Source organism: Rattus rattus, chromosome 2 (genome assembly GCF_011064425.1).
Source record: "Rattus rattus isolate New Zealand chromosome 2, Rrattus_CSIRO_v1, whole genome shotgun sequence".
Taxonomy (NCBI): Eukaryota; Metazoa; Chordata; class Mammalia; order Rodentia; family Muridae; genus Rattus; species Rattus rattus.
In genome coordinates, this window is record NC_046155.1 from 164306556 (window position 1) to 164322435 (window position 15880).

The 15880-nt window shown below is 40.1% G+C and overlaps 1 protein-coding gene across 6 annotated transcripts in view; it reads left to right on the forward strand.

Annotated features, from left to right (window-relative positions):
* Lsm14a (LSM14A mRNA processing body assembly factor) overlaps positions 1 to 15880 on the forward strand; it is a 44491-nt gene that overhangs the window by 6724 nt on the left and 21887 nt on the right. For all 6 annotated transcript variants that reach the window (XM_032893872.1, XM_032893871.1, XM_032893870.1 and 3 more), the window contains exons 2-3: positions 8286 to 8449; positions 11877 to 12006. In XM_032893872.1, the coding sequence (XP_032749763.1) occupies positions 8286 to 8449; positions 11877 to 12006 (294 nt within the window). The remainder of the gene's footprint in view (positions 1 to 8285; positions 8450 to 11876; positions 12007 to 15880) is intronic.

The following is a 15880-nucleotide window of genomic DNA, read 5'->3' on the forward strand; positions in this document are numbered from 1 at the left end:
AAGCTACAGGAATACTGGGTATTTCTAAGAGTCTGAATTCAGGTGCTGTTTTTCTTGAAAGGTGGGTAAGATGAGCCATGACTTTCCGTATGATAATACTGAAAAAACAGTGCACACCAGAAAATAATAGCGGAGAAACATGAAAGCAGAGAAACAGCAAGAGCTGTATTTAACTCAGTGCTGCAGTGATAACAGCAGTAAGCACAGTTGGTTAACCTGAACTTAGTTGTTCTCCAGGAACACTCTGCCCATTCTTTCACAGTACTATAAAGTAATACTTCAGCTATGTTAAAGCATGATTATATTAACATATTCCATGTAAAGTGTGAGTTGGTCAGACTTATTCTAGTTTTATGTGTTTCTAGAAGAGCATGGGACCCAACAGGTTGATTGCCACACAGAGTAAGTACTCCTTGACCATGGACGAGGGTCTTAGCATCTTTTCCATGAGGATGTAGTGCCTCCCTTTTACTCATCCTGATAATTACATAAAGTGTTGCATAAAAAGTAATCAGCTACTTAATGAAATATTAAAGCATTTTTAAGTGCTTAGTGGCTAAAACCCTGACTTTTATCATTTGTTCAGCTTTTCTCACTCATTGCTTTACTATCTTAATTCTGTTTACCTTTCAAGATCAGTCATTAGAGTCAGAGAATTGTACCCTCCTCGTTCCACACCCCCACGCCTCTCTTGTACTCTTATACATATGAGTTTGCAGAAATCACAGCTCTCATTATATAACCATCTTCACTTTTCCTTACTTGGATTCACACACCTCAGCAGTCTTAGCCACTTCGCAGGAGTCATGCTGTATTTCCATCCGCTACTCTTTTCTGTGAGGCTCCTCCTGTGTTCCTGCTCTTCAGACCTTCAACATGTATACCCCATTTTTACTTTCAGTCTCTTGGTTTTTTTTAAACTCAGCAAAGAATAGCAGGCAGTGTGCAGCAGAGAACAGTAATGTGCTATAAATTTCAAAAGACTGGAAACAAGTATTTCGGAAGTTTGACAATAAAGAAAAGTGAAAAAGTCGTTATGTTTAACCTAACATAAACATTACACAATTAGGATCCATGTAACAAAACAGTACATGATACCCCGTTGATATATACAATATCTGTGTTCTTATGTATCAGCTTAAGAATAAACAGTAGAGCCAGGGAGGTGGGTCAGTGCTTAAAGGCACTTGGCTGGGTGACTTGAATACATATAACCTGGGACCAGCGTGAATGAAGGAGAGAACCAGCTTCTGCTCGAGGTCCTCTGACTTCATGCAGTGCGTATGTGTATACACACATAATATACCTGCTGGTCAGTAAGAACAAACCATACCTCCACCCTTCTACCCAAGCACTTTGATCCATTCAGCTCTCCCTATTGTTTTCTTCTCTAATTGCACTTCCAGTTTCCTTGGTTGTATCATTGGGAAATTCAAATACAGTACCAAGCACAAGAAAGAATGCCCAATTGAATTGCAGATTCAATATAAGGCCGGTGTGGCAAACACCTCCCAGCACTGGGGAGGCTGAGGCAAGCAGATTTCTATGAGTTCAGGAGGATAAACAACAAGTAAATGAGTTTAAAGAACAAATTCTTAGTAGAATTGAGCCTTTAAGCTAAGTAGGTAGAAGGTAAAGCTAAGAGGTAACCTGAGCTGTACCCCTGAAAGGCACCCAAAAGGCTCAGAATTGGCATTGGCAAATACAGAGGAAACTAGAATGCTATGAAGTAATCGAGGGTGTCAACAGAGCTAATAACTAAAGGGTTAGCCCAGTTTGTTCAGATAGTGCTTAGACCAGCAAGTTCCTTCTTCATTTATATAACTGGTTACTTTCTCGTTCTCTAGAGACAATAAAGTAAATAATAAAACTGGTTCCAGAGAAACTAGCATTTGAGAGCAGATGGAATGGAGTGAAGATAGCCAACACTGGATGCTGAGAAAACCATGCTCAGTGTGTTCCTCTCCTAAGTTAGGCTTTGCGCTAGTGGGAATTAATGCCTGTGTCCTTTTTGTCCTTTTTGTTTGTTTTTTGAAGGGTCTCATTATAAAGCCCTGGCTGGCTGGGAACTCTGCAGACCAGGCTGGTTTTGAACTTGCCTTAATCAGCCTCTTCCTGAATGCTGGGATTATAAGTATTAACCACCATACCCAACTACAATTAAGTGCTATTCATCAGCTATAATTTTTCTATTATTTTTTAAGAAAATTATTGGATGGAATGTAGTGAATATTACATTACATACATAGTATATAGTTTCCATATATAGTATAAAATTCACCCATTTTAAGTATACAAAGCAGAAAGAGTTATACAGCTATCACCTCTTCTTTTCTACTTCTTTTTTTAGGAGGGTTGATTGACTTACAGTTCAGGGAAAGGTGACGTGGCACGTGTCTGCATAATAGCAGGAGTGTACAGCCGAGACTCCTACCTTGGTAGAATAGGAAGCAGAACTGGAATCTGACTTTGCAACAGTTCTATCAACCTAAAGTTTCTTTGTGTCTGGTTAGTCATATCTACTCTCCTTGAACTCTGCCACTACCACAGAGATACAGTTCCTTTGTTTTTAATATGTAAATTATACTGATGGGTTTTCTAATTCAAATAATTACACTAGAGTCCCCAACTTATTGCCTGTATGTATGTATGTATGTATGTATGTGCATCACACATGTATCTGGTGCTAAAATCAGAAAATATTGGGTTCTCTGGAACTCTAGTTATAGATGTCATGAGTCACCATTTGCTTGGAACCCAGCAACAAGTGCTCTTAACCACTGAGCTATCTCTCCAGCCCTATCTAATAGGATAATCTTAACATGGAGTTATTGAGTAGATTTCATGGGATCTTTGGTCCCCTGAAGTTATAAAATGAATCTTGTTTTGTGTCAGGAAGAGAATTCATAAATTTTTGTAGTTTTCTGAGACAAAAGGAGTAAGACCTTTGCCTAAAAATTTGTTTCGCAGAAATTTTTTCAAAAAAGAGGGGAGAGAAATTTTTCGTGGACTCGAGGTATATGTCTGCCTATGTCTTATTACTGTTCCTACATATGTAGTAACCTGCCTTACCAGCTCTCTTGTCTCTTTGTTCTGCTCCCTTCCCCAGTGCTGGGGATAGGATTTAGGGCTTCACACAAGTTAGGCAAGCATTGTACCACCAAGCTGTCTCTCTAGGTGCCCCTCTTCCCATATACTTTTAAACATTGCTCTGTTGTTTTTCTAGCATTTACTTTTTCAAATAAATTTGGTGCCATTCTGGTTCTTATTTCTGTGTAGAAAACATCTTTCTTTCTTTTTTTTTTAATTTATTTATTTGTTATATATGAGCATACTGTAGCTATCTTCAGACACACCAGAAGAGGGCATAAATCCTGTTACAGATGGTTGTGAGCCAGCATGTGGTTGCTGGGATTTGAACTCAGAACCTGTGGAAGAGCAGTCAGTGCTCCAAACTGCTGAGCTGTCTCTCCAGCACTGGAGAAGCAGATCCTGAAGGATCACCACAAACTGAAGTCTAGCCAGTGGTGTAGATACTGTCTCCAAAAAAAACCCAAAAAACACAAACACATATTATTGGTGAGCTTTCTGGCAGCTTCTATTGGAGCTCTTGGGACTTTTTTTCAACAGTGTATCTTGTACTACAACTTCATGTTGATCCAAGGAAATTAGCCTTTCTAGACCAGGAAAATGTTTGCTCCTTTTCCAGTTGTTGATTTTCATTGTAGATCTCTGCTTTACAAATATTTAGTTTTAAATATTTTTCCTCTGTGTAGTTCTGGCTGGCTGGGTACTTTCTGCATAGTCCAGTCTGTCCTTGAGCTCAGAGAAATCTATCTTGTCTCTGTTGAGTGCTGGGATTAAAGTAAAGGTGAGCATAGCCTTGTAAGTACTTGAAGCTAGGAGAGCATACTGAAGTTTTTTTCAGAGTCGGCTTTCCTGTCCTTGAATAAACAATGAGTGTAATATAACAGCACCTAAAATTTGCCCCTTCCTCAAGGTTGCATGTTGGTGGAACCTTTTTATTTAAAAGAAGATGATTTAGAGGTCTCAGTCTATGGTCAGCTTGCCCCTTTATTGAGGCCGCTGACAGTACAAATGCCTCAGCACCAGGATCCTGTGGCAAACAGGAAGCAAATAGAGAAGAACAAGGAACAAAATAGATCTTCGCAGGGCGTGTTCTTAGGGATCTCCCCCCCAACAGATTTCCAAATAGTGTTGTCATGCTGTGACTCCGTGGAGGGAGGGAGGGATTCATCCATTATTTATGTCGGAGCTCTTAAGATCCGCTCACCTCCCAGAGATAATCATCTGCAGCCATAACCTACTGAGATGTCTTTGACTGACTGCATCTCTACAGTAGCCGGCTTATCCAAGACCCTGCCGCCTTTTACCAGGCCCACTGTGGTCCCTGTTCTGCATGTACTGTGCTAAAGCACGGGAAACCTCAAGTCACATGACTCTGGGAGACAAGTCTTACTGTGATCTTTACTCTTTTGTTCATTATGTTTCTTATCCCATTTTTCATTTCATAACGCGTATCTCTGCCCCAGGGAATTCACCCCTTTACCCCAGAATCATCTTGGAATCTCAGTTCAGATGTTGCACAGTCAAAGCTGCTCTTTGATCTTCATGTGATTTCCTTTAATCCTCATTTTTCTCATTCTTGTCATTCTTTATGAGAGGAGTAGCCACTTCCAGTACGGTCTTTGTGTGGAGTAGTTAAATTAAAATTGGGGAAGGAAAGGCTCAAAACTCTATTAGTTAGTGCTCGCTGTTAAGTTGCTCCCTGTTAAGTTATTGTAAACCCATGGCTTTCCTGGGTTTCCCTCGGATATATTTTTAAGCTCCGTTGATTCTGATTTGTCCTCACACATAATTGGAGTCTACAGCTGTGAACGGCTTGAGTTCCAGCTTATCCATTGTTCTTGGCTTCCATGTCTACATCTGCTTCATTTATCATTTGAGTGGCAGGTTAATGTTTTTTCCTGGTATGCTATAGGGAGCCTTAAAAAGTATTCACCATGCCAAGCAACCAGAGCTTCCAGGGACTAAGCCACTACCTAAAGACTATACATGGACTGACCCTGGACTCTGACCTCATAGGTAGCAATGAATATCCTAGTAAGAGCACCAGTGGAAGAGGAAGCCCTGGGTCCTGCTAAGACTGAACCCCAGTGAACTAGACAGTTGGGGGAGGGCGGCAATAGGGGAGGGTGGGGAGGGGAACACCCATAAGGAAGGGGAGGGGGAGGGGATGTTTGCCCGAAACCGGGAAAGGGAATAACACTCAATGTATATAAGAAATATTCAAGTTAATAATAAAAAAAATAAAAAAAATTAAAAAAAAAGTATTCACCAATAATGACTTATCAGGGTTTAATATAGGAAGTTCATACTGACAGCATTTTGTAAAAGCTGATAGTCTGAATCGGGGAACTGTGCTGTGAGATCAGTTGCACTGTTTTAAGAGGTTGGATTAAACCTAGCTTTGTACTTACCAAGCTTCGTCTTTCCATTTCCCTACAAGACGTCATAGGGGCTATTTATTGATCACATGAGAGGTACTCTTTTGAAAAGTTTTGCCTGGTTGGCATAAGTATGGTTCAAATCTTGATGAGTATGTATGTAGAAGACAGTAGAATGACAATGGCGGGTGTGTGGTCTCACTGTGTAACCCCACTGGCCTCAAATTTCAAATCTTGCCTCAGCTTCCAGAGTGCTGGGGTTACCATCACATCTAACCTGAAGACAATATGGGGGATAATTTTTTCCTCAGATATGCTTACATCAGCTTCCTTTGACTATCCTGTGCCATTTAGAAATGTTTTGAGGTCTCTTAACTGGCAGATCCTTGTAAAAGTTTTACCTTATTATATCACCATGTAAAAACCTCAAGTGTTTGGTTGGGTTTTAACATTTTTGTGTTGTTACTCTAGAACTTTTTATCTATAACAGAATCAGCTCAGTATCTGTCCTGCAACTTTTTTTTTTTTTTTTTTTTTGGTTCTTTTTTTTTGGAGCTGAACCAACCCAGGGCCCTTGCGCTTCCTAGGCAAGCGCTCTACCACTGAGCTAAATCCCAACCCCAAGAACCTTTTTTTTTAAACTTTTCTCCATACCTTCAGTATGTTTTCCTTTATAAACAAGGAAAAGAAGTTTGGGGTTTCTTGTTTTTTTTTGTTTTTTTTTTCTTTGTTCATTCTGTAATTCACCATAGATTCACCTGAATACAGGTTGAAAGGAGGCCTAATTGAGCTCTGGTTTTATAGAAGGGCCTTTGATTTACCACTGTACTTCAGAACAAGCTAATGGCAACTGAGAAACCTGGGATATTATTCGTCGTGGTGGTGATGAAGATGGATTTTGCTTTCTGTTCTTCATCCTTTCATATAGAAAAGGTTGAAGTGGGAACTGGAGAGAGAGCAGTACAGCTTCTGCAGAGGACCCAAGTTTGCTGTCTGCACTCATATCAGGTAGTTTACAACCACCTGTAACTTCATCTCCAAGGCATCCATCTGATGCCCTCTGCTCTCCTCCATGGGCATTTGTCCTCATATGCACATACTTAGGCACGAACATATACAAATACACATAATTTAAAATAAAGCAAATCTTTTTTTTAAGGTCAGAGTCTAAACCTTCTTACTTTTATTACTTTGTGGGGAGGACATGCACCATGCTTCCTGCCTCCTGGCGTATCGTTTGACCATGAGCAAGTGGGCTGAAGAGCGCTGCTCAGCTAATGCTGCTCAGCTAAAGCCTTGTGCATGCGTTTCTTACCGCCTTTGTGTCCTAGCCTCATTTACCTACTTGGTCTGCTGGTGAGATGGTCTTTGGAGGAAGAGTGGGCACGGGATTCTACCTGAGCGTTCTACCCTTGTTCTTCCAGTTGAGACTAAGTCTGCATCCAGAAGATTGTCATCTTTGAGACTAGGTCTCCTTCATTGTATCTAAGGTTGCTCCCCTGAACATAGAGTAAAGGAACATGGAGTATACCACCATGCCTGGGTGTTTAGGTGTTTGGTGTGGTTTGGTTCTGCTGTTGTTTTGTTGTAAGTCTTCTGAGACAGGGTCTCATCATAATCCTGGCCAACCTTGAATTTATGGTCAATCCTTCTGCCTCAACCTCCTAACTGCTAGGATTATAGGTGAGAGCTGGTGGGGTTTGTTTGTTTGTTTGTTTGTTTGTTTGTTTTAGCAATTTTCGGTTTTTTGTTTGTTTGCTTGTTTGTTTTTGTCTGGGGGGGGAGAGAGAGAGAGAGAGAGAGAGAGTGTGTGTGTGTTTTGTTTTGAGCTTCCCTTTGATTTTCATTTCTTTACATTTTAGAGAAGGGCATTCTGCAAACCTAATAATGATGCCATAGTTTTTCTTGAAACATACGTATTAGGAATCTTTAGAGTATGGAAGCAAGACATTAAACTGAAAAAGCATTCATTCTCAATCTAGCTGTGGATCACTTCTATGAAAAATTGACTGCAGACCCATTTCTGACCGCATGCACTCTTGCCATGAACAGTATGTGATCTTTCAAGCTTTCTTATTTGGAACATCACATGGATGCTGACATTTTCAGTAGTTTCTTAAGGTAGTAATCATAAAATAGTATAAGAGACTCAGGAGTGGCTTCAAATGCAGATTCTGAACACTGTTCTCAGAGAGTAATTCAGTGAAGTTCTTCATTTATACCCAACTTACTCTATTGCATGTAAAACATAGTTTAACTTTGATTAATTCCATCTTCAGTGTTAAATATTGAGAGTTAATTGAGCACAACTATTTTAGGTGACAGGCATTTTAATCTTGCCCATGGAAACTTAGCTTCTGGAAGACTTACTGTTCACCAAAGGAAATGTTACCTTCGTTGGTTTCTCCTTGCCTCAAAACTTAAACTTTGGGTTTTGTATACCAGAAAATTGATTGTTGTCACCCCTTCCCAACCAGAAACTATGATGTAAGTTATCAGATCTTTATTTTGCTGAATGGAAACACCAAAAAATAAATAGCAATGAAAAAAGGTCATTTTCATACCTTACCACAGCCACCAAAAATAGAAGTAAAATTGTGAGAACACAGCCTCATGACACTAGGCTTCTAAGTGGAATACATTCTGCTTTGAGCAAAATGTGTTCTATTTTACTCTTTTAAAAATGTTTGACTACATGGTAATAAATATGAATGGTGTTTGAGAACTGATGCTTGGTATTTGGAACAGAATCCTCAGGCCCTTCCTAAATATAATGAGTAGCAAGCATACATCTCATCTCTTCTATTTTCTTACCAGTTCGATCCTTCGGTACAGAAGACAGACCAACAGATCGTCCAATACCGCCTCGAGATGAAGTCTTTGAATATATTATATTCCGGGGGAGTGACATTAAAGACCTCACTGTTTGTGAGCCGCCCAAACCACAGTGTTCTTTGCCTCAGGACCCAGCTATTGTTCAGGTAACTGAAGCAAATTGCCTTTCAGAGGTACAGTTACACCTCAATAGGCTTGCCTTTTTTTTTTTTTTTGGCTTTCTTGAACCTTCATGTAACTTACTAATTAGAAGTTAACTTGAATACATAAAATTACTTGAATAATGTTCTATAGGTCTCTTTAAGGATCTTAAGTTGAAACTGAGAAATAGCTAAGAATTTAAATACATTTTATAATATTTTCTAGTTTCAACACTATGTTGTTACAATGGCTAGCATTTATTGAAAGTTAATTGCATAAGACTTTTTTTTTTTTTTTTTAAATAAAATGCATAGACACTACACTTAAAAGTTGGTCCTCCTGGTACTCTTTCCGCTTGCTATTCAATTCTCTTTTTCTTTTTTAAGTGAGGAATCACAATTTCAATGGATTCAGGTAGTAAGACTCCAGAATCAGGACCCATGCCTCTACACTATACGGATAATGGTTCATATCACAAACCAGGGTACAAATAGCTACTCAGGAATAAAATAATTTTTAAATGGAGGAGGTGCTAAATTATAGTGTGCATTATACAATATACAATGGTATATAGTAAGATATCACAAGCATAGAAGGGTTTTAACATAAATTCTTTAAAGTGACAGGTTAAAAATTAGCCAAAGTATTCTCTTTTAACTTTTTATTGATTCTTTATATTTGTCACATTATGCACCCCAATCCTATTCGTTCCCTTTGTATTCTCCCTCTGCCCTTGCAATATCCCTTCCTCAAAGAAAATAAAATAAGATAGAATAAAAAATAAAAACCATTATCACGGAAGCTGTAATGTGTCACACAGTATATCCTTTTGTTAACACATCTTTACTTGCAAATGAGCATTGCAAGGAGTCCTCAGTCTGCTTTAAGGCCTCTGGTTTCTGATACACTATTAGTACTGAATTCTTATCGGAACTCCTCTTGGACATCCTTTTGTTGCCCTGTGTCGTGGAGATCCTACAGCTTTGGATCTGCAGGACTGGCCTTTTCTCACACAATCCAGCAATTCATAGATGTAGTAGACTTGGTAACTCAAAGCCCTGTATCTGGGAGGTAGCTGAGTTGGTCAGCCCACCAGCTCTTCCTCATACACCACCAGGGCAGGCTCTCCAGCACTGCCCCAGCTAGGCCACCCAATGCTACAGCCAACAAAGGACAGGGCCAGCTCTCTTGGTCTCATATCCCCAGTGCTGGCTCACCTATACCTACTCCACCAGGGGCAGCTCTACTGTACTGCCAGGCAAGCTGCAGGGCCTGCTCTCCCCAGTGCTGCAGCCAATGAGGGGCAGGGCCAGCTCTCTGCTCTCTCACCTGTCTTGGAAGTAGTGAGAGGCTAGGTGGGCATCTCTCCCTTGCCAAAGCCACCCTATGGCAAACTAGTAAGCCAAAGTAGTCTTAGAATTGAATGTTTGCATCTTTTATTAAAAACAGATGTGTGAGCAAGGGTGCCTATACCTGCAACTCCCCAGTTCTTCAGAGGTGCGGGTAGTGTGCACAGCAGGAAACAGGCTTTTCTCCCCTACAGAGTGACCTGTAGGCTATACAGATCTTACCTAGAAACTAAAATAAGCAAAGGTGAGGGAGAAAGCAGGAGATGAGGATTGTAGTCCTCACAGGATTTTTCTCTTGGATACATCTTACAAATTACTTTTAAAATATATATCTTTCCTAAGGTTTTTCTTCTGCCTACTAAAGGAAGATACCTACATAGTCCGTCTAAGTGAAATGAGGCAAAGAGCGTAGCTCAGTAGAGTGTTTGCCTAGCATAAACAAAGTCCTAGGTCTACTCTTTAGTACCAGGGTTAGAAAAAAGAAATATGAAATATTTATTAAAGTGACATTTTTAATAAAAGTACCTTAATAATTTTTCTGAATATAAAAGAAGCTTTTTGATTAGAAATTGGAACTTTCATCTTTGCAAACTAGATCTTTGTCTTTTAATTTTTATTGTGAGGCAACAAAATATAAAGTAACCTTACCAAAACATGAGTCTTTTTTTTTTTTTTTTTTTCTTTTTTTTTTTTTCGGAGCTGGGGACCGAACCCAGGGCCTTGCGCTTCCTAGGCAAGCGCCTACCACTGAGCTAAATCCCCAACCCCAAAACATGAGTCTTTTAAGCTGAGAAAGAAGAGACAATGCTGTACCAGAGGTGGCTCCCATGCCAGATGTGGCTGTTAATTTAGTGTCTTTTACATCTGTCATTCAGTTACCAGTTACTTTGAATATGAGCTTTGTGGAAACAGAAAAGCGTAGGTGAACATAAATCAGATGGTGTTAAGGGACAACTTCAACCATAAATCTTCACTTATGCAACCATGCATATCGAGTCCCTGGAATGTGCTCTTATTAGCAGAGAAGGAAAGGTAAGGTCTGAACTAGCAAGATAGCTAGGTAAATAAATGATCTGATGATGTGAGTTCTATCCCTAGGACAAACAAGGTAGAAGAGGACTGGCTCCCACAAGTTATCCTCCATTCCTCTATTTGCACATCAAAGCATCTCCCCCACACAGCAATACATTTTTTTTTTTTTTTTCTTTTTTTCGGAGCTGGGGACCAAACCCAGGGCCTTGCGTTTGCTAGGCAAGTGCTCTACCACTGAGCTAAATCCCCAACCCCGCAATACATTTTTTTTAAACTTACGATCTTGCCATAAATTAGTAGTCTTCAACAGAAATCACATTTCTATTGTAGGATGTTTTATAAGATCATTTAACACTATATATGTATTATAAATTGTGTGCGTATAAGTTTGGTTTTTTGTTTTGTTTTGTTTTGTTTTTTTTAAATTTAGTAAGTTGATCACTCTATTAGCCTGAAAAATACAGTAAAAGGAGGAAAGGTTTTTATCTTGGCTTATAATTTCAGAATCTTTAGTTCACTTTGTTAGGTCTGTTGAGATCTGAGAGTAGGCACATTTGTCGTTCAACAGGAATATGTAACTGAGGGTGCTCTCCTTGGAATGGCCAAGAAGGAGGGAAAGCGTGTCGATGGTAGAGAGCAGTCATCCTTCATTCTCTTTTGCTCCATCTGGATTTGAGCCTATTGGTGGCAGCCAATTCAGGACAGTTGTCTTCCTTTAGTCACTCAGCTCTGGAGAAGGCTTTCAGAAGATGCTTTACTGATCGTCTGAGTACATCTCAGTACAGTCAAGTTGACTAAGTAAACCACCATGTTACAGTTTATTATAAAATGTTTCTTGACTTAATCTAGAGATCTTAAACCATGAATAGTTTTATGTAGGATGTTGTTTCTGCATCCTTTTCTGTGAATTCGGTATGTACTGTAAGTCATTATAATTAATTGCCTTTTTGTCTAACAGTTAAACTCAGCATGTTTTTAAGAAAGCTTTAAAAATACCTGATCTTTGTTATGAAGCTTTGAACAGAATAACTAACCTGTGGTTTTCTTTCAGTCTTCACTAGGTTCGTCATCTTCCTCGTTCCAGTCAGTGGGTTCCTATGGACCTTTTGGCAGGATGCCAGCATACAGTCAGTTCAGTCCAAGTACATTAGTTGGGCAACAGTTTGGTGCTGTTGGTTTTGGTATGTAGTGATTTTTTTTTTTTTTTTTTCTTTTTTTTTTTCTTTTTTCTTTTTTTCGGAGCTGGGGACCGAACCCAGGGCCTTGCGCTTGCTAGGCAAGCGCTCTACCACTGAGCTAAATCCCCAACCCCCTTCTTTTCTTTTTTTTTTTTTTTTTTTTCTTTCTGTCTCAGTTTCTTAACTACAAAGGTATACAAAACTTTTGAAAATGTTATTTTATCTTTGCTTTAAGATTATAAACACTTGGGGTTGGGGATTTAGTTCAGTGGTAGAGCGCTTGCCTAGCAAGCGCAAGGCCCTGGGTTCAGTCCCCAGCTCCGAAAAAAAAGAAAAAAAAAGAAAAAAAAAAAGACTATAAACACTTAGGTTGTAATGTTGTAAACTGGGCAGCATCTCTATGATCCTAGCACTTGGGAAATGGAGGCAGGAGGATTAGAAGTTCAAGCTCAGGGGTTGGGGATTTAGCTCAGTGGTAGAGCGCTTGCTAGGCAAGGCCCTGGGTTTGGTCCCCAGCTCCGAAAAAAAGAACAACAACAACAAAAAAAAAGAAGTTCAAGCTCACTCTCAGAAACAGCAAGTTTGAGGCTTGTCTAAGATAGAAAATATATGGGACCTTGCTTCGAAAACATACATTATAGTAAATATGTCAAAATACATTTAAGGAGCTGGAGAGATGGTTTAGCGGTTAGAGTACATACTGCTCTTATACAAAACCCAGGTTTGATACCCAGCGCCCCATATAGTATAACCATTTGTAACTCCAGTTCAGGCAATTCAGTGCTCTCTTCAGGCATCCTAGGGTTCTTGCACACATGTGTACCCATCCTCTCAGGCACATACATCTAAACATTTAGTAGATAAAGGAGCAACAAATAAGTGTTTAATCCTCCTAACCCACCAAACATGTTAATGCAGAGTAACGCATTGGTCCAGTTTTAAAAAATGAGTGTAGCCCAAAACCCACTTTCCGTGAAGTACAGAATCTCTTGTATAAATACAGATGACATTTGCAGGCACGATAGGGGTGTGGGAATCTGAAGTATCTTATCACCTGCTAGCTTGGCTGCATATCACATGGTAAAATGGGCACTGTCTGCTCCTCCAATCACATGGCTGACCAAGAGCTTTGGCTTTCTGCATATGACTAGCTAACCTAGGAGATAACTTAAAGAATAATTTCTACTAAATCACCATGCTTTCCAGTTACTATGAAGTAGATTAATTGTAATCAACCATCTTAAGTTTGGAGCTGTTTTAGTATTAGTATTCCTTCATAATAGTTTTATTTACCATTGATTTTACTCCATTGTTACATTATTTAATTTTTATAATGAAAGCTTCTAAAAAATAGTGGAGAAGATCAGCAGTTCAACACAGTTAAGAGTTTGTAACTCACTACAACAAATGTCTAGGGCTGGAGAGTTAACTTAGCCATTAAGGACTGTGAGTTAGCTAATGAGTTCAGATCCCTATTACTTATGTAAAAGCCAGGCACAGCAGTGGAGAAGGGTAGAGAGGCCAAGGGCAGAGATAAATGAATCCCTGGAGCTTGCTGCCAGCCAGCCTAGATGAATTGGTGATTTCAGTTCAAAAAAGAAGATGAGAAACAACTAAGAAAGATACCCAATGTTGACCTCCGGCCTTGACACACACATACTTTGCATATATATGCCTCCTATACACAACATTCATACCTATTAAAAAAAAAAAAAAAAAAAGTCATAGTGACACATTTTATTCCAGCAAGCAGATTTCTGAGTTCAAGGCTAGCCTGGTCAGGGTTGGAGATTTAACTCAGTGGTAGAGCGCTTGCCTAGCAAGTGCAAGGCCCTGGGTTCGGTCCCCAGTTCCGGGGGGGGGGGGAGAACTAAGAGAAAGGCTAGCCTGGTCTATAAAGCCAATTCTAGGACAGCCAGGACTATACAAAAAAAAAAAAACCCTGTTTCCCCGACTCCCTTTACCCCCTGCCACCTCCCAAAAAGAAAAAATGCATAGGTCCCATAAACATGTAAAAAAGGGTGTTTTACCCTTGTGCCCAATTAAAAAAAGTAATACAAAGCCAGAATCTTGGGGTGCAGCACAGTGCTTGCCTTGCATGCAGGAGGCCCTGGGTCTGATGCTCGCACCACATTAACTGGGTGGGCTGGTGCATACTTGAGTGCCCAGCACTGAGGTAGAGGCAAAGGATCTAAAGATTGATTGATTTTTAAATTTATTTATTTAAATTTCGTGTGTGTGTCTGTCTTTCTGCTTGCTTGAATGCATTTATGTACACACATGTGTGCAGGAGCCTATACCATCATGAGAAGCATCACATGCCCTAGGACTGTGGGTGCTGGGGACCAAACCCAGAGCCTCTGCATAAGCAATCATGTTCTCCACTGCTGAGCCATCTATCTAACACTAAGGCAGAGGACGTGGAAAGTGAATAGCTGCCTTCAAAAATAGATAAATCACGCTGAGGCACCCTTTTTTTTGATATCAGTTTGTTTATCCCAGTCGATAAGTTCAACAGGAATAATTAACACAGGTTTGTTTGCTGGTGTGCCATGCTGTGCTGAAGTTCAGTGCTCTTACAGACAGAATGGCAGAATATTGACCCAAATAGACAGACGCTTGCATTTTAGTTGGTTAATCAACCAGCTGTTTGATGGTTCTCTTAGGTTTCTGGTGTTAAATAATATTTTAAAGATTTATTCTATTTGGAAAGGGTGGGGGTGTTCAGAAAAGGATCAAATGCCCTAGAATTGGAGTTACAGGCAGTTGTGAGCCACCTGACATGAGGACTGGGAGCTGAACTCAGGTCTTCTACAGGAGTAATACATATTCTTAACTGCTGGGCCATCTCTCCAGTCCCTTGTATAGATTAATTTTTAATTGGCAAGAGTGGAAAAAGGCACCAAGACAGTGAGAAAGAACAGTCACACACATTGTAACAAAGCTCATAAAGGTCACTACTGCCGTCAGCCTTCATATTGATACAGAGGTCAGTTCATTAGAATTCTGTAACAATCCCAAATAATGGCTGGACATAGCACACCTTTAATTCTAGAAGGAGAAGACAGACAGGCAGGTATCTGAGATTGAGTCCAGCCTGGTCTACATAGTGAGTTCTAGGTCGGCCCATACTACATAGTGAGACCCTGCCTCAAAAAACAAAACTAAATAAAATGCAACCCTAAATGTATGTTAGCTTTTAGAGCCCTCACAGTTGGTGAATATTGGTTCTCTGCAATTAGAAAGCATTGATCCTGTCAGGGGCTACAGACAAGTTCCGTAAGCCACAAAAAATAAATTTGGAATTATAAAGGTAGTTTGAATGAATAAATAATTTGAAATAGTGCAAGCTAGTTGATCGGTAACAGATGAAAGATGGATTCACAAAGACCACCTGCAGAGCACGTTTGCTGGCACCTGATCTGAACAGAGTGTCGGGATATGTGACACAGCACTGCTTCCGGCAGTAGGGCAGTAAGGAGTGCCACATAACCAGGAGTGGAAGACGAAGGGGACTTCTGCAATGGTTTTCCTCATTGGAGATGGACCAAACTGCCCACGTTCTCCACAGGACATTTGACAGTGAAGGGCCAGGACTCCATTTGGGCTTTTAAAAGTAGAGCTGCATTGGCACGTGGTGGGTAGAGAGTCTAGGGTGTGGGACAACTCCTAATAACAAAGCATTGTCTGACCCAGAGTGCAGTGAGTGCTCAAGTTGAGGTCACCCTGCTCCACAGAGAACCACACAACTTCTGAGAGACTAACGCTCTATCTACATAATCCATGCTTACGGTTTGAGAGTCAAAACATGTCAGGTGACACACTCTCCTGAATTGATTCACAGATTCAAGATTCAAGTCAAAAATCTCGGGGCTGG